The sequence below is a fragment of the Drosophila yakuba genome, chromosome 3L, assembly GCF_016746365.2.
Source record: "Drosophila yakuba strain Tai18E2 chromosome 3L, Prin_Dyak_Tai18E2_2.1, whole genome shotgun sequence".
NCBI lineage: Eukaryota > Metazoa > Arthropoda > Insecta > Diptera > Drosophilidae > Drosophila > Drosophila yakuba.
In genome coordinates this window covers 17,010,852-17,036,451 of record NC_052529.2, presented here as the reverse complement: position 1 = coordinate 17,036,451, position 25,600 = coordinate 17,010,852, and the positions used below count along the sequence as shown (strand labels likewise).

The 25,600-nt window shown below is 42.8% G+C and overlaps 1 protein-coding gene and 1 long non-coding RNA gene across 7 annotated transcripts in view; one reads left to right on the top strand and one right to left on the bottom strand.

Annotated features, from left to right (window-relative positions):
• The window catches only part of LOC6534361 (RNA-binding protein Musashi homolog Rbp6), a 178,170-nt gene that overhangs the window by 92,146 nt on the left and 60,424 nt on the right, over positions 1-25,600 (bottom strand). For all 6 annotated transcript variants that reach the window (XR_005560984.1, XM_015195101.2, XM_039373516.1 and 3 more), the window contains exons 4-6: positions 24,496-24,577; positions 12,076-12,160; positions 8,366-8,407 (exon numbers count right to left, since the gene is read on the bottom strand). Coding sequence is in view for 5 of the 6 variants with exons in the window: in XM_015195101.2 (XP_015050587.1) it covers positions 8,366-8,407; positions 12,076-12,160; positions 24,496-24,577 (209 nt within the window). In the remaining variant the exon portion in view is untranslated. The remainder of the gene's footprint in view (positions 1-8,365; positions 8,408-12,075; positions 12,161-24,495; positions 24,578-25,600) is intronic.
• LOC26536295 lies at positions 11,624-13,360 on the top strand. Its single transcript, XR_005560985.2, has 2 exons — positions 11,624-12,106; positions 12,171-13,360. It is a non-coding gene; the product is annotated as an uncharacterized LOC26536295 (long non-coding RNA).

The window sequence follows — 25,600 nt, the reverse complement described above, 5'->3', positions numbered from 1 at the left end:
CCGGACAGCAGCACCACCACCAACAGCACCAACAGCACCAATAGCACCAAAAGCACCAGCAACAACAACAGCGGCAACAAGAGCCTGCCACATTGGTGGGAAACATCTCTTTTGGGTGGTGTTGCAAGTGGGTGAATGAGCTGTGGGATTGGCGGCTGGAGGGGCGAAAGTTTAAACAACTATTTATTATAAAATACAGAAACTACAAAATACTCAAACGAAATAGGCACGCAGAGCTCCAAAGAGGTGCGGAATACTTGATTCCCTAATATTACACAATATAGAAACCCAAGAATCACATTGGATTTAAAAAGTAATGTGAACACAAAAAGAACAAACTAGTTTTCAAAGAAAAAGGCAGCGAGAAAACTGAAAAACTAATTTTAAAAGCCGTAAGACTTGAAAAATATTTTAGTTTGTAGTACTTTTAATTTATAATCCTCTAAATAAAGTGACAGAAATAGCTAAAAAAGATAAAATAAATAAAAAATCATGATTGGTTATTGCCCAAGAAATCATCGTATAACCTAGAGAGTTTCTAATAAGATCCTATTAATAAGCTATTAAGCTTGACTATATCTTAACCCCGTTTTACAGGGTATCAAACCTATTTAACTCGCACCCAGAGAGATAAACTCAGGCAGACAACAGCTGAGCATGAAGGTGGCATCAGGTTTTTTGAGACAGCAGGAGGTCCAACCAAAAATACCGAGCTCAGCCAAACCAAAACGAGCGAAACGAGACCAAACCAGACCAAGAGCCACCGATCCGATCCAAACCGACCAGAACAGAGCAGACCAGACCAGACCAGACCAGACCAGACCAGGCCATCCAATCCAGCATCCATCCAGCACAGATGAGAGAGCATGGAAAAGCGGGAAAAGCGATGCACTGAAGCCTCAGCTGCCGAGCCAGCCGAGCCAAAGGAGCAACTTTTACGTGAAAATGTTCAAAATTTAATCAAATTAAAGTGAATGCGCCGCAGGCAAACATATTTCGCACGCCGAACGAAAGAGACGGCGGAATGTCGAGTGAAAGAGAGAGAGAGAGCGTGAGCGTGAACGGCTGACGGGATGTGCGACGAGGATAACAGGCTGGCAACTCGGCGCAAGTTTAATATGTAAATTGTTTTCACTCGGCTTTCGTTGCTTTCGACATTAAGTGGTTATCATAGCCATTTATGAGGCTGTTAAAAAGTATCTCATTAAACATAAATGGCCGTCCTCCGTGCTCCGTCCGCTCAGCTAGAACCGCATAGATAGACAAAGTATCGGGACGTTTCTAAAACGCCCCTGCTCGCAAATCCAAATCCAGAATTTCGATGGTCGCAGCTGTTTCAGTGGTTTCCGCATCTGGCAAAGGGGTTGGAAAACCCACCAAATTCTCCCTCCCGCACTCACGTGTATACCGTGTACATAGATATTCTATCCGAATTCCGTTTACCTGTCAAACTTTTGCCATTTGTGGCCAACATATTTTGAAGTTGGCCCGCACACACAGCATTCTTGTTAGCCACCCACCCGCCCCATTTTCCCGGCCCTCCTGCCCACAAGTTCCGCCCACCCACGGCAATTTCCCAGAGACAGAGCCACGTTTATGCCTAAACTTTGTCAATTATTTGCGGATTTAACATTTGTAGCTGGTGCGGATTTTGATTTTTGATTCGAGTTTAAAAGGCAGCATTACAACAACAACGAAACCAATAAGAGTCGGCAAGTTCATAAGCTCTGGCGAAATTACCATGACACACTTTAAGCAAACTTCGAGCAGGATAATATGGACAGTCTAATGGAAATGAAATGGAAAAGTGTGGACGAAAACACTTTAATTTAGAATGTTTAAATGCAAGGCAAACGTTGATATCTGATCCCATTTAAAAAAGCAGCAATGAAAGTCAGAAAATATGAAGCTTTAAGTTTTTTATAATTAAGTCAACTAATGGTGATAAACACAAAGCTTGAATTTTGATATATTAAAATGTCATTTCCTAGAAAGACTTAAATAGAAGACTTCCGATTAAATAAATATTTTAAAGCTTAAAAAACAATTGAATAAACAACAAGCAACAAAGTCACATTCGAAATGTTGTCATTGGTAAGTATTACAAATGCCTAAGCTTAATCAAATGAAGGGAAACAATAAAACAAACACATGAAAAAGCATTAAAGATTATTAAAAAAACGTAAATAAAATACGAACATGCATGTCCATGTATATGGCTGTAAAAATTGTACACAAAATTGCCACTCGTATCTTTTTCAATGCAATAAACACATTTCAATTTGCTCCACAGCCCACCTGATTTTTACGGGCATCATTAGCGCCATTTTTGCAATCAATATTTTTTTGTTGCTTGTACTTTATGCTTGTATTTTTGTATTTTATACTCGTATTTATTTTTTAGCGAGCATTTTTGAATATGCATATCAAATAACTATCAATGCCGTCCAAGGCCTGCCACTTGCAAATGCTGAAGTCTCGCAACAAATTATCAGCGCAAACGTCAGCGGCACCTGTCGTGTCCTGTGCCACGCCCACGCCCCCGCCGCCCCCATCTCCTGAAAAATCTTCCCGCCCTTCATATCACACTCTTGAATCTGGAAAACTCACCTCCGCCTCCCCGCCCGTCTGTTCGAAAGTTATAAAAAGAAAGCAGACAACGAATATTGGCATAGAAAATCAAAAATAAAATACGAAAGGGACGGGGAGTTGCGGGGTGAAAGAGGTGGATATATAAGCAAGAGTGAGATAGAGAGCAGATGACATTCTGTTGACGTTGATGGCAACACTTGCAATTTGGCAATTTGATTATTTTGGCAAAGGCTAAATAAATGTGTATGCAAAGTGGGTGGCGGTGGCGGTGGTGGCTTTCTGTTGTGGGGGAGGTGGAGGTCATTCGGCACCTGGTCACTGCACCCATCTCGCTCGCACCCACTTCTGCGCTCTCGCTCCCACACTCGTTTATTATGCGTAGCTCGGAGAAAGTTTCGCAAAGTAATAACGCCGCAAAAGTTCAACTTCAATTGAAATAAATTAATTTCAACATTCGGACTGACAGCGCCAACTAACTGACAATTACACACACTGCGAGATAGTGTGGGTGCTGCGGGGGGCAAGCGAGATGGAGATATGAGTGAGAGAGACATACTCACAGCGTGCCGCCAGTCGCATAAAATAGTTGAGTAACTTTGCGATATTTTTTTTATATATATTTTTCGCTTGGCTTTTCGACTGCGCTCCTGCTGCTATCTTTTGTTGTAAATGTAAAATAATAACGACAAAATTGCACTTTCAACTTTTTGACTTTTTCACATGCCATTGTCTGCAGCAGAAAGTTGAATTAATCGACCCAACCCCGACCCCAACCCCACTGAACTTTCACCCCAGAGCCGCCTCCATGCCACCCAAGAACTGCAGTCAGACGCATACTTGCCACATAGTTTGGCTGCCACGACGACTGTTCCATCTTGATTGATTACATATTTCACAAGTTATTGCGCAGGGCGGCAAACGGAACCGGAAGTGTGGGAATGGAACGGGAAGTGGCAGTGAAAGGGGTGAGAAACACACGTATTTATTAGATTTATGGCCTGGCTTTCATGTCTGTTCTGTTCAGCTCAGCTCAGCTCAGTTCTGTTCAGTTTGGCTGGGTTATAATGGATTCTGCCAAGTGTATTCACACAACTTTTAATGTATTGGAATTTCTCCGACTCCCCATTTCCCCATTTCCCCATTTCTCCGCTGCGCCTTTGCTACACTTCTCCATCCCTGTCTGAAATGCGCCAACATCGCATCCGTCGCACACCCGAAGGTACTAAAAAAGTAAAACTCATGTCGAAAGCGGTAAGCTGTGGCAATTGACTGAAACTGCCGGTTTAAATTAGAAAAGTTTGCACAATGTAAGTGTACAACTCCCCCTCGCTCACACATACACTCACACTCGCATAGCCAGCACACACACAGATACAAATACCCACACATGAGCGGCACATTCGAGCGTGTTAATTTAATGCCAGGATGCCAGGCTGCCAGGACACAGCATTTGCCATTGATGGGCTCTCGAATGAAAGAGATGTCTGCGCCTGGTCAGATCCCGGAGAGGATGGGTCAAAAAGTAATACTCGTTGGGAAATCTATGGGCCGCACAATTGTTTACGTCTAATCTACCTACAAAAATGTTGTGGCACGGGATAATTCAGCAGCTGTCGAAATAAAATTCCAAAAATGTCACAAATCACTTTCAGAACTGTCAGAGTCTATGATTGAGTGGAGCATTTTTCAATAACCTTTGTCATTCCTCCCAGTTACACTGTTGTTTTCCCATGCAGTCATGTTAAATTACAGCATATTGAGAAAGTACCCCCTTCAAATAGTTCTCCTAGCTCTCCTATATTTACTTTCTAATATTTATTCAGCAAACAGTTCGCAACAGACAGCATTGGGAAATCAATAAGTAAATACATAAACAACATCCGGTTGTCTATTATAGAATCATTCCAAGTAATAAACAATGGCTTTCAGTTAACTATTCAAAATACGGCTTATGGTAACCCCATTAAATTACTTTATCAACGAAAGCGTGTTACCTGACTAGCTTCATTGAAAAACTCTATGAAATTCTTTTATGCGAGAAGAATTTTCCCTTGCGCTATTCATTGGCCCATAACTATGCGGTTCAAGTTGATAAAATAACTTAATCTAAGCAATGCCAAGACCGAAATCCGATCTGTGCATATAATCCACTTATACGACCTGTTCGTGTACGCACCTCAACTCAACATTAAAGGATTTACCCAACTCAACGATTCCGGGATATTTTTTGCACACACGCACTCCACGGGGACAAGGAAGCAGATTCATATGGGGATATGGGGATGTGAGGTCCGGTCCCACCGCTTTTCTTTTGTTCCGAACAAACAGCCATAAATCCTAGCCAAGTTCAAACTATATCTGCTGGACCGTTCTGGGAAATTCATTTTTTTATGGCGCACTTATATGGGACAGGACAGCGCAGCCCAAAAATCCATTTCACTTATTCCCATGCACTTTTATGGCCCTAGTCCGCCAGCAATTTTGCACATTAAAAGCGAACTTTTTACATGACATATGTATGCCACTCTCCCCCCGTTTTCTATTCTTCGCAGCCGCCCCAAAAATATAACTAACACAAATATACATTTCATATTCATGGTGGGGAGTGCTTAAAAAGCGAAGAAATTAACTCGCCTAAAGTTTCGGGGGAGGAGCTTGCGACATGTGTAAAAAAGCAAAAAGAAGAGCAGGTTGCGGCTGTTTGGGGGGTGAAAGTAGGGGATGCTGCGAAAGTAGAGGCCTACTTAGCACCGCTCCTGCTCGGAATGTCCCCTATTCTCCGGCTGCCACACTATTTTCTGCTTAGTCGGCTCATCTGCATTTTATGGTCCAAAAATATCACAATTTTTTCGCATTTCATTATGGCGCGCTATGCGTGTGTGTGCCACTGCACTGAGGGAAAAAGGGCATTCCTCTGTATTTTCTGCTTAAAAATTTCAATTATAAATCAATTAATATGTAGATTCTTGGCATTACACGTATAAACTAAGGTAAATATAGTTTTTAATATTTTTAAGCTTAATTATTTTTAACCATATGAATTAACCAACATTTATTACTAACATCTTTTGGTTAACTTTTCATCCAGTAAGCATGTGAACAAACTACCTAAGGTATTTTAGGTTATATTGCCTAGCACTAATTTGGTAAATTAAAGTGTGGAAGATTTCTTGCAGTGCCCTTCCGTGCGTGTGTTTGTGTCCCAGCGAGAACTTAGCAGCGTCATTTAGTATGCTTCATTTCATTATGTTTCTTCCCGTTCCCCACCGTTGGCCCCATCGAGACCAACCCCGAACTGCCTACGTCTACGCTCCTTTTTTAAAACTCTTAACTTTCGCTGCAACCGCAAGCATTTTGGGCCGCATTTTGTGGGCAATCCTTCCTTCTCAGCCTGGTCCTCGTTTTTTGGTCCTGGCAAACGGGCCGAGAAATTGTCCTCCCTATCATTCTGCCACTCGCATTTCCCTTTCCCTTTTTTTGGGCGGTGTGGGGTTCTCCCGATTTCTCTTTTTTTTTGTTGCTTTTGATGTCGCCTGCACACTTTTTTCCTACAGATATCTTGGGTTTTTTCGCCATCGCACTGCGTAGGAAAACTCCTTTGGGTGTCCCTGCCATTTGCCTCGCACTAAGCCTGCTGCCATCTCTCTCTATACCCCATTTGCCGTCCCGCTCTGTCAGTCATTTTTTCCTCGTAATTTTCATAAGCAGCCGTTAGACGTTGGATTTATGTTTTTAAACGCCTTTTAATATGCGAGAGGATATTCGCGCGTAGCACCAGATCCCCAGCGAACACAAAGCCACTCGCAAAATGCCGCATAGCCAACGTCCTAGCCACGCCCCCCTCCCCACCCCCCCAACCTCTTTGCTCCTTAAAGCCTTAAGCCACCAACTCGCCTCCCGAACATCCTTTTGGCTCCTTGCTTGTGGCTGTCTACTTCTTGGTAACGCCGCGCAAATCCAGTGAGAATGCGTTTAAAAAAATATTATAATAATAACATTACGTAAATAATTGTTGGCTGCTGTTGCGGGGGGGGGAGGTGTTGGCTGTTTGGCTGGTTGGGGGTGCGAGTGGGGCTGGTAATTTCGGGGTGAGGGGAGGGGGGTGGTGTGGTGTTTGGGAGGCACGCGCCTCTGGAATGGCAACGGAAATCAGCTGCGTGTTGATAAGCACGCATATAGCTCCAAGGAAAGTTGCCGACGACCGAAGGATCTGGGAATATGGCGGGGTGGGCGGCAGGAAACAGGAGGCTCTGCCTTCGACTTTGTTTCCTTGTATCATGTATGTGTGTGTGTGTAAATGTATTTTGAGCTAGTGTGTGTGCGTGCCATTTGCGTGCGTATTTTTGGTGTGCTTTGCGGTTTGTCATTCAGCCGAATCGGTAAAAAGTTACCCAGCTAAACAAGTCGACCAGGAGTATATACACGAACGGTTAGGAAACTATTCAGAAATGCGTTTTTGGGGCATCAGCTTTAGACATACTTTATGATTTAGGAAGAATACCGCTCGAGGTGCAAAAGTTGGTAACGATAGTTTGACATAACTCCTAGAAATCGAATATGATGACAAGAAATTTTTATCTTTTAGAGTTAATTCCGTAGTATAGGTTAGAAAAGTAATAATTTCAGTATTGGTATTGGTTGCTCTTCGTATTTGAGATTCATATTAATGCACGTGCCTTAGATATGTTAACTTTAAGCTTCTTAATGGGAACCATTAATATAGAACTGCCCAATTATTTCCTATGAAACCCATACAGATATTTGTATAAATGCCATCCGTTTAAAAGGGTATATATCAGCATAAAGGAGGCCGGTAAGAAAAAACGGGGCACATTTGTAACGCGCTGTCTAACCGGTACAAAATGTGCGTGTGGCAAGCTTAGAAAGAGAGGGGCATCGCTGTGGGAAAGAGAGGGGTGAATGCGATGGCTGCAGACAGCAGCAGTTCGCAGTGGTTCCTCCTTGTGCCTTTGCTTTTTTGCCGAAATTCTGTTGTCATCATCACTTTAAGAGAGCTGGTGTCAAGGTGGCATTGTGGGTGGCACAAGTGGGTGGGCGATGGCAGTTGTTTGGTGGGTGTTAGGTGGGTTGTGGGTGGTGGGTGGTTGCAGGAAGCCAGAGCAACCGACGCCTGTCAGACACAAAGTTATCTTCGCCTCGACTTGGCAGCCCCGTTGTTGTTGTCATCTTCCGTTTTTAATTTCATCTGCCATTTACTGCTACTTATGACACATCCTTTTGCCAGCCCACCTCGACCACACACACACACACACACACCGAAAACCACGAAACTGGCTGACAATTTTTGGGGCTGCTTTTCCTGGCTTGCTGATTTTACTTTTTTTTCCTGTGCACTTTCGTACCCTTTTAGAGAGTTCTTTTGTTGGACCATAAAGGTAGCATGTCCAGGGTACTAAGCACTAGGCTATGCACTATATTTTACGACTGAAAGTCAAAATTATTTGCTAAGTATTATGACGAGTTTTCTTTAGTCGAAATTAGCCATCTGTTGCCAACTGGAAGATACTGGTGGTTTAATGGACATTCAATTCTTACATGTCATAAAAATATTTAATATTTTGTTTACAACAAAAAGAGTAGATTAAGAAACAAATTCTAAACCAATTTTAAAATTAAAAATAAGTTTTTTAAGTCAGCTCAGTAACAGTTAATAGGTCCCAGATAGCCTTCTCCATTTAGAGTATATATTTATGGGTGGCTTATTTCTTATTTTATATATATCAATTTTGTTGCGTTTTTTTGTGGAACTTACCTTGGGATGTGCACGGCGCGGAAAAGCTACTTTCGGATCGACCTGCGTGGGAAAATTGAGAAAAAGCAGAAAAAACATAGAGTGAGTCCAGGGAAGATCCGAAGGAAATCGTATGCTTAATGACATTTAAATGAAAGGAACATTGCGCACAACTCTTCATATTAATAGCCGCGCATAAATCTTGCATAAGCCTGCACTGCACATTAAATGAAATTGCCCCAAGGGGAGTGGGAGTGCGAGGGGGTGGGTGGTGTGCGGTGGTGCTGGTGGTGCGGGTGGTTGTGGGTGGTTGTGGGTGGTGTGACATGGGTGGTGTCTGCTAGTGACTTCGAGCTGAGCACGCACGAATTAACGCGTAACAAATTGCTCGGCCAGCGGGCGTAAGGAGAAAAAACGAGCAGCTTCTACCCAATAAGCAGCGTCATTAAAAATAATTAAAAATCATAAAAATTCAATTTTAAGCATTTTTGCCTCCTGTCTATCCTTCGGCGTTCAGCCGCAGTTCGTCCTGATTTTCCCACTGCTCCTGCTGTCGTCCGAGCTGTGGCTTTCATATTAGTGCAAGGACACAGCTCGACTTGACAGCTGAAATAAAAAATCTTGGAGCGAGGGTGGCACTAAATCCCGGCATCTGAAGTGCTGCTGTTGCATTTATCCGGGTATCTTAAGCCAATGAAGGAGCCGCAGCGAGGAAGCAACGCAATATCCTCTGGCGATAACAATTCGCACATACATATACAGATTGTACGTATGTATGTACATATGTATACGGAAAATCTGTCACAGGATAGGCAGGACATGCGACTGTTCTTGTTGCTGGTGTTGCTGCTGTTGTGTTTGCCGTTTGTCGTGTTGATTTCCTGTGTGCAGGACGAAAAACAAGAGCAGCCGCATGGCGGGAAATTGATTTTTAGATTAAAATTAAAACTAATCAGCGCTGAGTGGCGAACGCTTTGGTTTCGGAGGATGTCGATGCTCTTTCCTTTTTGAAATACATCAGGCCGAAAAAGCGTAACGAAATGAAATGAATTCGTTTCGTTTCGTTCCGTTTCGTTTTGCGTCGCTGTGCAGCCAAACGGAAACACGAAAATCCCTGACCGGCCGAAAGTCAGGAAGACGTGTATATGGTATATGGTTGGTGGCATATAGCCAGATATAAACATTACACGTTTCACTCGCACATAAATGCAGTTCCACCTGCGAAACAAACAAACAGAAACGCTGTCCGCGGCTCAAAAAAACTCAACATAAATGCTGGCTGCGCATTTTATTTACAGTTGGCAGGCATAAAAGGATGATCGGATGGACATCGGACCGAAGGACTAGCTGAAAACAGTGCAGCTCCACTCAATTAGGCTAATGCCAATGCGGCGTATGCGTAATGCGTGCGGAATATCATTACAGCGAGCCTCCACTGTGCTCCGCTGCGGCCAATCAAATGCGATTTCCACCTATACAAAATGCGGAAGGAAGCCACTTTCGGAAATGTATTTATGCAGAGGAATGAGGCACTGCGTTGCCGCGAAGCTGATTAATTAAATGGATAAAATAGAGATGCCACCGGAGATGCGGACCCCACCTACCACAGCCTGGAGCCAGCAGCCCTCATAACTTAGCCTGGAATCCAGAGCCCGCAGCCCAGAGGCCGAAACCCGGAGTCCGCAGCCCGGAGCTGCAAACCGGAGCACGCAGACCAGAGCCTAGAGCCCAAGTCCTAGAGCCTGCAGAACAGAGGCCAAATCCTAAATCCTACAGAGCAGAGCTCAAAGTCAGCAATTTAGTTTGCCTTTTAGGTGACGTCTCTAGCTTTTGAGTCGTCCGTGTTAATACATTTATGATTGGGATAGGAAAATTGCAGGGGTTTGGTTTAGCAAGAGTTGGGTTAATTGACATGCGTATCTAAGGTGGGATGACTTTTGAAGAGGAATTTAGTTTTATTAGAGAGTTGTATCGGCATGCCCCTTGAGTACTTCTGATTGCGGAGTTTAGAGGAGTTTTAGTGCGATTAATCGTGGTTTAAAGCCGTAGATAGGTAGATGGTAATCAGTGTTTGACACTATAAGGAATTTAAATTTTTGGATATGGTAAGTTAGGTATAGAAAATAAATGTTTTAACTTTTGCAGGGGCTTATTGAGGCTTGCTTTTAGTTAAGTTGTGTCATAGTTAAATGTTAAAATATGTGTGCTACTTGACATTTTTTGCGCTAAAAGTTTCACCTGTTGCCATTTTTGTAGAGTAAAAGGATCAGGATCATTAGCTAAGTCGATCTACCCATGTCCGTTTTTATGTCCCTTTGACTGTCCGTCCGTATAAACGCAATGATATCAGAAAATTGAAATACTACAACATACAAAAACTAAGTAAACTGATTCTTTCGATATGATAAAATTTGTTGATTATACCCGTTACTCGTAGAGTAAAAGGGTATACTAGATTCGTTGAAAAGTATGTAACAGGCAGAAGGAAGCGTTTCCGACCATATAAAGTATATATATTCTTGATCAGGATCAATAGCCGAGTCGATCTGGCCATGTCCGTCTGTCCGTCCGTCTGTCCGTCTGTCCGTCTGTCCGTCTGTCCGTCTGTCTGTCCGTATGAACGTCGAGATCTCAGGAACTACAAAAGCTAGAAAGTTGAGATTAGGCATACAGACTCCAGGGACATAGACGCAGCGCAAGTTTGTCGATTCATGTTGCCACGCCCACTCTAACGCCCACAAACCGCCCAAAACTGCGACGCCCACACTTTTGAAAAATGTTTTAATATTTTTTCATTTTTGTATTGGTCTTGTAAATTTCTATCGATTTGCCAAAAAAACTTTTTGCCACGCCCACTCTAACGCCCACAAACCGCCCAAAACTGCCACGCCCACACTTTTGAAAAATGTTGTAATATTTTTTCATTTTTGTATTGGTCTTGTAAATTTCTATCGATTTGCAAAAAAACTTTTTGCCACGCCCACTCTAACGCCCACAAACCGCCCAAAGCTGCCACGCCCACACTTTTGAAAAATTATTTAATATTTTTTCATTTTTCTATTAGTCTTGTAAATTTCTATCTATTCGCCAAAAAACTTTTGGCCACGCCCACTCTAACGCCCACAAACCGCCAAAAACTGTCCTTCGCACTTACACTAGCTGAGTAACGGGTATCAGATAGTCGGGGAACTCGACTATAGCGTTCTCTCTTGTTTTAGTATTGCATTTATCCATTTAAATTTAAAATCAAATCTATCAAATTTAAAATTTCTTCTTCGCACTGTCACTATAACGTTCCCTCTTGTTTAAATTCTGTTAAATATTTACTTAAATATTTACTTGAAAATTACACACCGGTGCTTTGTTGAACGTCCCAAAAAGGAAGAAATCATCAAGAGCGAACCTGAAAAAATTAACCATTGCAGCTCATTTGACGTTCATCGCGCCTGTCATAACAGCTAATTAAAAATTGTTTGGCGTTTGGGCCATGATTTTTTGGAAACTTTCGTATGCCTTTTTTGCCTATACTGTTATGCTTTGACTTTCTAATTGCTGTCAATAGAGGGTATGGGGAAATATTGGGGGTTATGGGCTTGGGAACGATGCTTTTGAGCAAATATTTAACATAGTTACAGTGGAGTTTTCTGTTTGGGAAATGAGTGAAAAGAAAAAAGGGCGAAAAAAAGGGAGAGAAAAAAGCAAAAAGCGAAGAGTTCGTGTGTAACATTTACCTTTTTGCCATCCAGCTCGTGTGTGCCTTGGGTGAGTACCTTATCTACGCTATTTGGATCGCTGAATGTGACAAAGCCGAAGCCTCTGCAAGTAGATTTGGAAGGAGATGTAAACAGGAGACGGTTAGCGAGAAGTTCTGCAAATATTTACCCAAGCCAGGAGCCAAGTAACTGAACCTGAACCAGCCCAAGCCCGAGCCCTTTACGGAGCCCCAGAATCAGAATCAGAATCAGAAAAACAGAAAGAGAAACAGGAGCCCCGCCTCGGCCAAAGTTGAACCTGCCATCGTCAGTTTAGCACGTGCGCCAATTAGGCGCTCAAATTACATCAAAATATTGCCAGCAAAGAGTGGCTTGGGGGGGCCAAATGAGCAGTCTAAGGCCCATGGCCCCATTCCCCATGCCCCATCCACGAATGCCCCCTTTTCGAACTGAACTGTTCGAAGGCAGACGCTTACAAGCCATTACGTAAGGCGCGCCGTCTCTTTCCACGCAAGCTCCGTCTCTTTCTCTTTCTGTTTCTGTTTCTTTCGTCCGTGTTGTGATAAACTTATTCTTGTTAAATATTTAATTAAAATGCTTATTATCTCGCACTGCATTTTAATGAGTCTCCCATGCCAGGGCAACGAAACGAGACAGCCAAAGACAACAAACCAGCTCACAGATTTTGGGCTGTGGTGGCCCCCCTTTCAATCCGCTCCCTGCAACCCCCTGCCACACCCTGCCACGCCCTGCAACCCCGCGCAACCCCCTTGCAACACCGCCTGTGTGCACGTTTATGTTTATTTGAGTTTTGCCACTTGGCAGCAACGCTTAACGACGCCTCGTCTCCTCGCTGCGAAACTCACAACTTCTTTCAGCCCGGCCCAGACACATGCTCGTATTTGTCTTGCTCTTTTAAGCCCTCCACTGCTGCCACCACCCACCATCGACCACCCACCATTCACCGCCCAGAAACCGACGTAAGCCGCCCAATCTGCACCACCACCCCACTCCCCACTCAATCCGAGCCCAACTAGAACCGCAAGCACAGACAGTAATTAACGACGATTTTATTGCAATTGTGGCAATTGTTACGGTCCTGATTCCCCTCAGTGTGGCCCAGAAACCAGGAGCACCAGCCCAGCACCAGGCCCAGTTAACATGGCCAGGTCCAAATGGTCAGCTGGCGTGGGGTTAAACAACCCATCTGGCATACAAATATGCTTCGAATTTGGGAGTGTTATGGTCAATGATGGAAAAGAAGCATAGCAATGATTAGTAAATATGATTTATTAATAAATAATCTAGTTACGAGATAAACAACTATTAATAATAAGATGAGTTTAAAATTTAAAATAATTCCAAATATTCAAACTTTTCTTAGAATATTAAATCAAGGAACAAGGGTTCCTGTTTAGTTGCAATTACAATGTTAATTATATTAGTTCTCATGGCTTTTATCCTGGCTCAAAGTGTGCGAAAATTGTAGAGTAAAACTGTCTGACTTTTATATAATAAGTGGCGTTTTAATGGGTTGATGTCAGAACAGTTTTACATTATATTCTACCCTGACCTTGCGATAAATCATAGAAACTAAATACACGGTATTCACAATAATTTACTAACTAAAAGCTACGTTCTGTCCATACTGGCGTAATAATTACAGAGCAATTAATGTGTACAGCTGCTTTCAACTAAACGGAGCTACTAGTTTAGCTGATTGCAAATGTTTTTAATCGAAAATAAATCCTGTGCAAAATGTGCAACATGGAAATGTTCCTCTCAGAACATTTTGTGAAATGCAATCATTATGCTAAGCAAGCAAATTAAAGCCGAAATGTTATTCATTAAGATTTTAAGACAGCAATGTGGAAATCCTGATTTGAATAATGCTTGCGTGTCCTGAAATTCCCAGTAATTTCCATTCCCCACCCACAATTTTAGCTCCATTCGGATCTCAACCCTTTTTTGAGCCACTTTTGACATGCAGTTTTATTGTCTGCGTTTTTCCATACAATTTACTTGTCAGTTAAATCATTTGTAATTGAAAGTTAAACAGATAATGCGGACATGTAATTGTTTCATTGAAACTTTATTGCTTACTGGAGGGTAATTATTTATAAGCAAGGATTAAAACTGAGCTTGCATGCACTAAATTTAATTCGGAAAGTATCCTCTGTGGGGATCGTCCGACAATTCATAATCCTTACAAAATGTTTGCTGCTTTCCATTTGACATTCTTTCGACCACATCGCATCGGTGTTTTGCCATAGAAATTGCTATTCAACAACGATGCCAACAAACAATGGCTTGTTGCAAATTTATAAAAACAATTTGCATATGGAAAAGGATTGCCCGGCCTGTTTTGTCTTTGATTTTACCCACTTCCACTTCCTCCCACTTCCCTCCACTTTTCCACCTCCACCCATCTGCCGAACTCCCCATCTACGTGCCATGGATAAGTCATTATTTGTGTGCTTGTTGTCCTGGTATTGGCTTTCTGGATTCTCGTACAGCTGGCACGGTCTGGTACATATTAAATAAACATTTTATCGTATTTATAGACGAACAATTTGTGCAATGTGCAATTTGCGAAAAAGAGGCCTGCACCTATTAATATTGATTTAAATGGGCGATTTGGGGGTGGAATGAAGGGGTGGGGGTGGAATGGGTGGCCGAGAAACTTGGAGTGGCTCGGTAGGCGTAACTTCAATCCAATGCTCAAGTGGGTCACACAAAATTGCAGAACAAAAGCAGGAGAAGGCCGAGTGCCACAAAGTTGAGGACAGAGATTGTTGCAATTTCTGGGGTGACGACACGGGCGGCGGCGCTGGGCGGGGAGCTCAAAGTGAAAAGCCACAAATTTAAAAGGCAAAACTCAAAAATAATGTGTCTCCTGTGTGCAATTTACTCACAAATTCAGATTCAATTTATGCAACTCGAGGCAGACCGGCATCCGCACGAGAGACAGAGTCAGGAATAGCCGCAGAGCGGGACGGCAACAGAGCCAGAATGGTGGAGCGCTCAGGATAACAACAGAATGTGTGCAGGCAACAACAAAGGCAAGACCCACACACACACAAATGCACAGAGAAAAAAGTGAGGCAACAACTGGGATTTTAAGTAAACGAATTTGATCATAAAAGGGGTTTCAAGAATTCACTTTTTTAAGAGCATTTGGAAATGAACTAATCCAAATAGATTGTAAATAACAAAACATATACTAAAGTGTTATTTGCTTTTACTATCGATTGCTTTGATTATTTGTTAATAGCTGATTATTGTTTAGTTAATCTAAAAACTACTTTAAATATTCGTGAATTCGTGCCGTGTGTGAACTTAGACAATGAAGGAAAAACTAGGCAACAACAAGGGCAAAAGCAGAGACATGCAGCCTCCGACAAGAAAATGGGGTTTTGTGGCGGGGTTGCCGGGTGGGCGATGGGTGGTGGGTGGTTACTGGTGGGTTGACTGTATTCCCCCCTCACAACCCACACCACCCCCAGCACCTCCTAGAGAACATGCAACTTGGGTTGCTTGTTGAATTTTATAAAGCCGTTTCAGAATGCTAATGAGCGCACGCACACAAGCTGCCAGCAGCCAAGGATGATGCTGTGCGATGCTAGTCCGGAAAAAAAGGGGCGGGCGGCCAGGTGCGACAGGTGAGCCCAAGGAGAAGGGTGCGTGGCAATCATGTAACACATACAAGCACCGCAGACACGTACCAAACAGGGGTAAAAAGGAGCGAGCGGGGGGCAGATGAGAGCAAAATAAAAGTGTTATTTGAATTGGCATGGCAGAGCTTGAGAAACTTTGTCGAAGATCCTTGTTGCTGCTGCTCCTGAGCTTACGCACAATTTAGCAAAACAACTTGCATGTATTTAGCCCGTAGATACAGATACTCATACCTGAGCAGGAATGTGGATAGTTTACCCGAAGGAAGGCGGTGGGGAAATAAAGGAGCCATCCTGGCCAACTCAGAGTGTCTGCAGTTAAGTTGGCGGTTGGCTTGTGGCTGGCGTCTTGGATTACCGTAAATAATCTAACTAAATGAGTTACCAAAACGGTCAAAGTTCACATCAAGGTGTTGTGTGTGCGCGTCTGTAAGTGTGTGAGTGTGTGAGTGTGGTGTGAGTGTGTGCATTTGGGTGTGCGTGTGCCTGTAATGGGAGCAGATAACAATATTAGAAGTCCTAGCATATGTCCAGTGATCAGGTGCAGGGCGATGATGAGGATATTCCGACCCCCGGGCAATTGCCAAAGCCGAAACTGTAACCGAAAGCTCATTTAAAGGCAAATGACGGCTGAAGGGTTGGATTTCGGTGTGGACAGGGTAAATGGAATTCGGGATATCCAGGCCAAAGATTAGTTGAAATTGAGTAAGGTTCAACTGCACTAAATGGAAATATTTTTCAAAGGGCTTATGGCTTTTTCACACACGGCCCAAAACCTGAAACCTATTTAAATAAATATTCAGAAATATAAATTGCAATCGATTTCTAAAAACTTTAACGCAGTTACAGCCCCGGCAAAGTCTTATCTTATTATATTTTGGAAAAATGCATAACTTAAATATTTATTTTACATATACATATATGGTACTTTATTTTAGCAACTGGCCCTGAAACACAATTTGTATTACAGCAGATAGATATTATATATGGATCAATAAAAAAAAACAATTTAGCTATTATTCATTTTCAATTGACGTCCAATTTGCGCGGTTTTGTGCCACGTGCAGTGCTTGGTATGCACGGTAAATGGAAACCGTTGCTGGTGCACCTGCAGGATATGGAAATCCCATGACCCCACCACAAGCCAACCCATTTTCTTATATCTCTTAATTGCCTCAACCTGAGCTGACCTCAGTGCCAGACAGAATGACAAACTACTGTGAATTGCTCTTGAAGTCAGCGGAAGTAAGAAAACAATTGTCTCTGTGTCTCCGACATCCACAACCCCACCCCCTTTCAGACCCGCCCATGCTGCCGCCCCCAGTTAACCCCGCCCATTCGCTGCGGTTCAGTTTGCCTTCGGTATTGTTAATATACAAGTTGCAGTCAAGGCTGAAAATGGAGGCGAACATTATTTTGTCTATGCGCTGCTTAAAAGCAGAGAAGCCGCCAGCCATGCCCTCAACCTTAGAGCTGCAAAGGGGGTGGGGGGTAGGGGTAAGGATTCAACGAAAGTAGCTGACGGCTAACAAAACTTTCAATCCGAGGAGGTAGGCAACGCATATTCAAATGACTTTTTCGTGTAAAAATTTCGAAACAACAAAACAAAAGCGCCCCGAACGAACAATTGCGAGAAGGAATGCAACTTAAGACGACACTGGAGTGCCCGGCGGTGCGGGGGCGCAAGGAGGCAAGGACCAGGGGGCGTGGCAGGATGAAGAGGCCGTTTCAGGCACCGAGGCTGGAGCTGCAAGGGAGGCGGCTCTTCTAAGTCCCGGCCACAGCGAAACGTCAAATCCCGAGCGCACTAACAAGCACTTGCAGGCGGCCCAAGACGCCGTCTTTGTGCGGTGTGCGTCCTTTCCAAATGTTTTGCCGGTCGAATACCCTCGGGTTGGAAATTAAGAGACCTAATTTCATTTTTAACAAATTGTATTACTTTATTTATAGAAAAACGTAATGATTTACCAATGCAACACATTTTGGAGTAGTAAATGTGGAAATAGAGATGTTAGACCACAAAGAAATACAATTACTCATATTCATTTCAGTAAATTCACTGAATACAGTGATGTTTTTATGTTGCAAGTTTATGATTTAACAAAAGTTTACAACAAAGTGCTAGTATTTTTGTTTAGCATTTTTAATTGACATTGTTGCCTGGAGTTTAACTGAGTTTTATTATAAAACCAACTAACTTGCTTTAGTTACTAGATCTTAATAACTTTATTCACAAATTAGAGTGATGTTAAACCATCTTTATCAGCAAAGAGAAAAAAGTAGTTTATTCCATGCAGGTTTGATTTCATCTCGAAACACCTCTCGTCGCCGAAGTGCGTGGCATCTTGCATTCGATCCGATGAAGACTTTCCTTCTTGAGTTTTTTTTTCTTACCCACCCCCCTTGGCGGCACCCCTGCCACACCCCCGTCGCCGTCCCCGTCTCTGGCGGACTGCTGTCGTGTGAAGTGGGGCCGCGTGCATGAAACTTTCACAAGTGGCTTCCTGCCTTGGCTCGCCTCGCACTTTATAAGCCTACGTCTGCCGGGCGGAGGGCTCTGCTCTTTCGAGGGGAGCCAAATTGGGTTGTTGGTGGGGAGGGGGAGGGGGAGGGGGTGCGGACAAAGTAGAGGCGCCGCCCACGCCCATTTTGCACGTTTTTATGCCTTTGTCTTTGTTTCGTTTCGTTTTGTGTCGTGTCGTTTTCCTGGGCACAAAAATGCATCCTTGAACACGCACACTTAACTGGGCCTGCGTGAGTGGCAACCTCTTGCCACCCGCAGTTCCCCACCCCCTTTGGACTCCTTGGACCCACCGCCTCTCCACTACACTCAGAAAAAATATTTACCGAATTGGTCAGGACAATATAATTCAATGTGCATCAAAGTAAATGCATATTCCTAAGCCACCAACAAACTGGAAAAAGGTATTAAGAAAGGGCTTTAAAGTTCCAAGTTCACTTCTTTGCTTCTTTTTCTCATATGGGATTGGATGAAACTTTGTTATGAAGTACAATGAGGTGCTTAATACAAAATATTAATATTAATATAAAATATAAATGCAATAAAATTGTAAATATTTGAAATTTTATGTGTTCCGAGGGAATATGTAATTGAGACTAAGGCAAGTATAAGTTGTATCCATTTTAATTAAATTATATAGTTGAAGATATTATGAATATTTGATAAATAGCTTGCTTTTTAATACAGCTAACAATCTTAAAAGAAAAATGCATTTTCTGAACAATTGATACTACCAAGTTTCTCCGGATGCATTTTGTGTGTCCTGTTTTCCTTTCTAGCTGGCTGAGGCTACTCAAGCCTGGCATGGAGACATTCAAGACGACTATGTCGCCACCCCGTCAACGACGTCGAGTCCACCTCGAGTTGTGTGTGTGCGTGCCCTTGCGTTGATGTAAAGCCCCCGCCCACTTGCTCCTCGGTAGCCTCGACCCCACTTCCAGGAGCCCATCCCCCCATTGCCCCATCACCCCAACCCTAAGTTCGCTATCTATGCGTGGGTCTTGGGTAATTTTATTAATCCAGGCGCAGGAACAAGGCGCTGGCGAGGTAGCTCGAAAAGGGGTTTTTGCCCAACATTTCGGCTAAATATTTAAATGGCCTGGCCATTATGAAAATTTATCGATTTAGTGACAGTTTAAGGACACACATTATGGGCGGCCATTTGTTATGTTTTTATGGTTTCGTCGTATGCCTGCTGCTAATGTCAATTTTTGAGTGTCGTTGCCACATTAAATTCTGCGGCAGCTGGCTAACAAAAAGTCTCGAGTCGGTGCAGAAAGGTGACTTTATTTTGTAATTCATTTTATCATTATGATGTAAGAGTGCGGTGCGCACAGCAATTACAAGGGAGTGAGTGATTAGGGGCGTCTGTGGGGATCATAAAAATATTCCTTCCTTTATGCTCCACCACTTTTTTTTCGGGAGGCTGGGTTTTTCTTTTCATACAAATTCAAACATAAAATGCGCATAAAAATGCGCGGCGGCGGAGGAAAGCGCATGAAATAATCAACAGTAACAATGGCGGGGAAAAGTGAAATTCTGGAGCTGGGACAATGCTGCCACTCCAGTTGACAACATCCAAGTGTGTGTGCACTGGAAATAAAGGATATTTGCAGGCCAGTATATATAACTATATATATATTATATAATATATGCTTGAGTAGCATACCAATCAAACCATATTCATTATTTAGTTTGAAACGAGATGAATCAGTTCACGCACTTAGTTCTTGAAATTCTCCCCATTTGTGGATATATTTTAGGGGTGTGGTACAGTCTAAGCTCGGACTTCTGCACTATCCCCGTCGAAGATCCTTGAAGGATAATGAAAAGTATAATCAACGTTTTTTGCCGTGTGCGTGTGTGAGTGACGTCTCAACCAGCTTGGCCGATGACTGCGATGTCCTAATGGTCTTTTGCCTCCTGTAACTGACTGATGTTTGGCACACACACTTCCACATCCTCACACTCGCCCAGCGACGCCATAATTAATGATGAAAAATTGCTGCCCACACACACATACAGCAGCATGGACACACACACACAGTCGGACACTCAACATATGCAACAGCAGCAGGAGGAGAAAGGAGAGTGGAGGGGGGAGAGGAGGATGGGTGAAAATATAAAGCCATTTGGTTTTGTACGATGGAAATTAACATGAAAAGGGCAAAGCGCAGCTGCCATTCGCGTATGGTCGAATATGTGAGATCGGTCTAGAATCCGCCACCCATTTTCCATTTCCCACTTCTCAGTTCCCAGTTCCCAGTCCCCAATCCCCCGAAAAAACCCCCACATGCAAGTGGTCAATGCCAGAAGGTCGCCGGAAAAACAAGAAAAAAGGCCCTTGAAAAAAACACCACCACCACCTCCACCCCAGTGGAACACATAAAGTGGCGCACTAAAGCTGCGAGCTGGGCAAAGTGATTAAATTGAGTTAATTATGTCCACCGAGAGTGAGTGTGTTAGAGCAAGACAAATACGAGTTTGAAGTTGTACATAAATTATTACAAGGATATTAAATGTGGCGTACAAAACAGGGGAATTACCCGAGTATTAAGTGCATATTATCAAAGGCCGTTAAATGCGGCAAATAAAACATTTCGCCTGCGTGAAATTGCTTTAATCAACCCTTAATCTTCATTACAAAACACACTTTGTCTTTGTTAAGTCTTCTCAAAGTTCTTTTCAGCTTATTTTTCTGCTCCCGAAAATATTTCGCATTTCAAAGAGCATTTGGCCATTATGGAGGGAGTTTAAAAAAGCATTTGGACATTATGCAGTGAATTGCCACTTCGATTGTGGCGCAAAGTCGTGCAAATTTGGCTTACGACATCGAACTTCTATCAAAGTTTATCAAAGCCAAAACATTTAATGGTTGTGCAAAATGCTTCCGCCATTTTTTGTTCAGCTTATCCCTTTGGACCAGCCCGCTTTTTATTTGTGTATGTTTTTATATTTTTGTGTTGTTGAGTGTGAGTGAGTGTGGTGGCCCGGCTCTTATCTAAAAACCCGTTAAATTTATTATGCAACATTGCGCGCGGGTGGAAAATGCGATTTCTCATTCGATACAGATTCAGGTAAACATTCGCCGTGTGTGTCCGGCAAATAAATAAAAGCGAGCATTTTCTGCTGGCGCGTGTAGCGCCAAATAAAAACAGAAAAACATTAACAAGCGGCGGCGAAAAAAATTTAACTTAATTGCCAAACACACACACTCAAACAAAGACACCCATACACACACCCATTCACACCCATTGCGTTGTTGCTGTGGTCGTGTTTTCCGCGGAGAGGAGTTTTCCGGTAGGTGGGGGGGAGGGGTCGGAAAATGGGGGCGGACCTTTCTGCTGTTGGCGTGCGTGCGCCGTGCGATATAATTTATGTTTCAATAACTTTCGAAACTCATTGAAAAGTCGCTTATGTTTGCTTCAATGGCAGCAGCAGCAACAAAAACAGCAACAGCAACACAACAAGAATGCTAAAAGTACAACAATAAATTGTTTGGATTTACTTATGCGCAGGAGGAGGTGGCCAAGTGGGTGGCTGGTTGACTGGGTGCCGAGTTTCCTTAGCCGGGCGCTGCCGTTCACCATTTCCCATTTCCCGGTTTACTCCATTTCTTATTTTTGCTGCACTTGAGCGACCCCGCTTTGTCTTCTCACCCGCAAGAAGAAAATTCCCGCTCAACTTGCAAAAGTTTTTCGCTATTTTCCCTCTCATTCTTTTTCTGTGAATGTGTTTTGTTTGCCATTTGCTTTCATTTTGTTTTTCCCGGGCTATTGCCTTCTTTTTAGGATTTTCCACCCCGCTCACCGCCAACCATCTGCCGCTGTTGTTCATTTTATGCTCTTAAAATTTATTTGCAAGTTTTCTAATTTGTACTTCACTCCATTTTATTGTAATATACAATCTCATTTGAAGTGAGATATGTCAGGACATCTATCCAGCGCGGAAAAATATTAGCACCAAAGCAAAAGGGATGAATACAGAGAACGAAATTTCTTTAGAAACGTTTAATTAAATTGGTTTGGAATATAGTTTGCCTCTGACATTTATAATCTTTTTCGAGGTATAACGTTTAAAATGAAAATGTTTCTGAATATTTATATATTTCTTAAGTTGCCTTACTCCGTCCGCTGTTCTCTACTACTTTTTCTCGCCGTGTAACCAGTTAGTGGAGGTGGCCTATAAGTATGCAATGCCTTCTGATGGCTGATCCTGGTGGCGTATCCTTGTTTCCTGTTTCGGAACCGGGGCGCATATTTATTAACCACACTGTTGACTCTCGCTGCGGCAACTTTGCGTGCAGCTTGTTGCTCCTCTGGCACTTTGGCCCCTTCCGCCCCCTTTATCGTGCCCCTTCTGTCTTCCGGTTTTGAATTTTGTTGTCGCACCTTCTCAGGAATTCTGTTTACATTTATTACTTTGCGCAAGTTTAAGTGAAAAATTTCCATAAACATTCTTTTAAGCGACATAAAGTTTTTATTAAATTTTGCTAGAAATCCCTGACACGATGATATCAGGCAACACAACGGCAACAGAACGGCAACGGCAACGGCAACGGCAAGGGCACTGGCAACAAATAGAGCTGCGGAATTTACAACTACCAGAGGGTAGAACACCTGCCACCCCGAGCTGCCGCTCTTCAAGATACTTTTGCAGAAGGGGAGGGGGCGAAGTGCCAACTGTTTTACTGTTGGCAGTACGAGATACTGCTCTGCTGCTCCGGCTTCTGCTGCACGCAGTTCATAAAAATTTTGCCAGCCAACATGACATGCACAAAGGCGAAAGGACACACGGCGCCTGATCCTGCGAGTGGAAGTTGGAGGGAGAAATGCAGGAAGGTGGCATAAACTTTCGTCGCTTGTTAACCTGAAAGCTTCGCCGCCACTCCACACCGACATTAGATGAAATTCAATTAAGACAAAGATATATTTCGTTGGACAAATTCCAGCAGCAGTTGCTTAAACCGGGCGAAAAAGTGCTCTAAAAAAGGCAAGGAAAGGAAAGGACTTTCGCGCATTGTGTATACGCCCCATAAAACGCTTAATTAGTGCAAAGGGAAAGCGGAACATAAACACTTGCTTGTTGGTCGTTCTTAAACTTTCTTTGTAGAGAATGGAAATGGAGTCAGCATAACTTTTGCATAAAATGCTCACTTTTAATTAAATAAAACAGAAGAAAACTTCTAATATCCTTAAAAAATAGATATAAGAAAATATGCTAATATGTCAGCTCAATTAGGAATCTTTTAGATGATTAAAAATTAATTTATAGCGGAATCATAAGCAGCCTAATTAGTTGAATAATCACTAAACATAATGACTTCCTGGTGTGGAACAATCTTATATTTAATTTGCTGTATATTAAAATTGAAATGGGCTCGTTTAAATGCCAACTCATTATTCATACTGTCCGCAAAAACCAGCTAATTTACGTTAAGCAATTTTAAATAAGGTCAAAGTACAGGAATGGGAGCGGGGGTTGCAGGGGGTATTGGCCACGTTCAGCCAACTGAAAGTTGATCGAAACCGCAACAAATGACAAACGTTACGGCAAAAGTACACAACACGGAAACACACACACACAAGTGCAGAGGAAAAGAGGAAAGCTGGATTCCTAGGTAGAGGAGTAACTCGGAGGAAAAAATAAAATCAATGAAAATGAAAACCAATTAGCGGTTAACCAAACTGTTCAAATTTGGAAATGGATGCAGCCGTGCATGGCCATAAACAACAACGGCAACAAAGATGGCACAGTCGCACAGCGTTGGCAGATGAGTGATAGAGGGGTCAACAGCAGACGGGAAGGGGGAAGGGGAAAGGGCTGAAAGGTAAAAGGTTGCCGGGTTACAAATTTATTACACGAAAATAGGAAATAATTAAAATCAGTTTGAGCGCGGATAACGTTTCGCTTGGAATGGGCAAGAACTTTTTGATTGATAAATCAAAAGTCACGGCCGAAAATGAAAACGTTTCGGAAAAACTGGAGGGATGTGAAATAAAAATCAAAATAATCCTTCCAATAAGTTAACGATGACTAGGTAAAGGATTTTCCAGTCTAGCGAATCCAAGCGTGGATATTTTATAATTATTTATCCCATAACTGCAATTAAATTTGCTGCAGGAAGAGAAAGGCCTTATTTGTATTTTTCAAATACGCTGCGATTGACCACAGAACATTCCCTAATAAGTCTCAAGAAATGCACCCCAATTTGGACCCATTCCTCCGTAAGGACCAACTCACCTGGATCTGCGCGTCGTGGGATCCTTCATGACCATAGCCTCTGAGATATCACCATAACGTCCGAAGTAATCGCGTAAGCTCTCTGAAACGAATACAAACAAATGCAGTGAATAATCAATCAAACCGGTTTATGAAATGTCCTGGGGTTACACCCAAGTGCGGCCATCAAAATCACGACGCCAAAGTTACTAATTTCGTTACGCGCTTAATAAAAATAAACCGAAAACAAAAATGAAAATAAAAATAAAAAAAGGGAAAGTGAATTTCGCGTGATGCCCAAATAAACAAACTGGTGGGACCCTAAACTTCTCACTCCTCGCAGAGCATCTCCCTGAATGGCCCCCTTTCCACACGCTTTGCGTACGCAACTGGACATTATTCACATGCATACTCGCAGCGTACACTGAGAAAACTCGTACGTAACTCCGAAACTAAATTAAAATTAAATTTGCGAAATAGGCCATATTTAGAAAATATATCTTGTTTCTACTCCTTGAACTTATTGAAGCTTAAATGTTAAGGTATTCCTAACTTGCGGTTAGGAGCCCTAATCTAACATGTAATTCTGAGAGAGTAAAAAGATATTTCCTGTAGATACATAAGTGTTTATGGTTTTTCTACAATGTACCTACTTTATGAATATTAATAGGCCATTTGGTTTTGTTTCCTTGTCGCCATGAAATGGCTATTAAAATAAACAGCAATTTTTAACTTATGGTTCTCGTTGTTTCTCTGACTGTAGGCACACACAAAGTACGCAGACCACTTCAGACTCGCTGCTTTGGTTGCCAGCGGCAGCTGTTGTCTGCGGTTTTGCGAGCTAATCTGACTCTGACTCCGGCCGGAGGATGCGGATGCGAATGAAGGATGGCGGATGGCGAATGGCGAATGGCGGATGGGGACGCAGGACTCCGCCCGGCTGGAAGCACTTCAGCGGCACGTACGCACACAAACGCAACACTGAAGTTATTTCAACAAAATTGCCAGACAAACGGGACCGGGAGCGGGATTTAGGATTGGGAATGTGGAAGGGGGAAGGGGGCCACACGACAGATACCAAGGCTCGTTGGCTGCGATTTAATGCAGCAAAAACAAGCAGAATAAA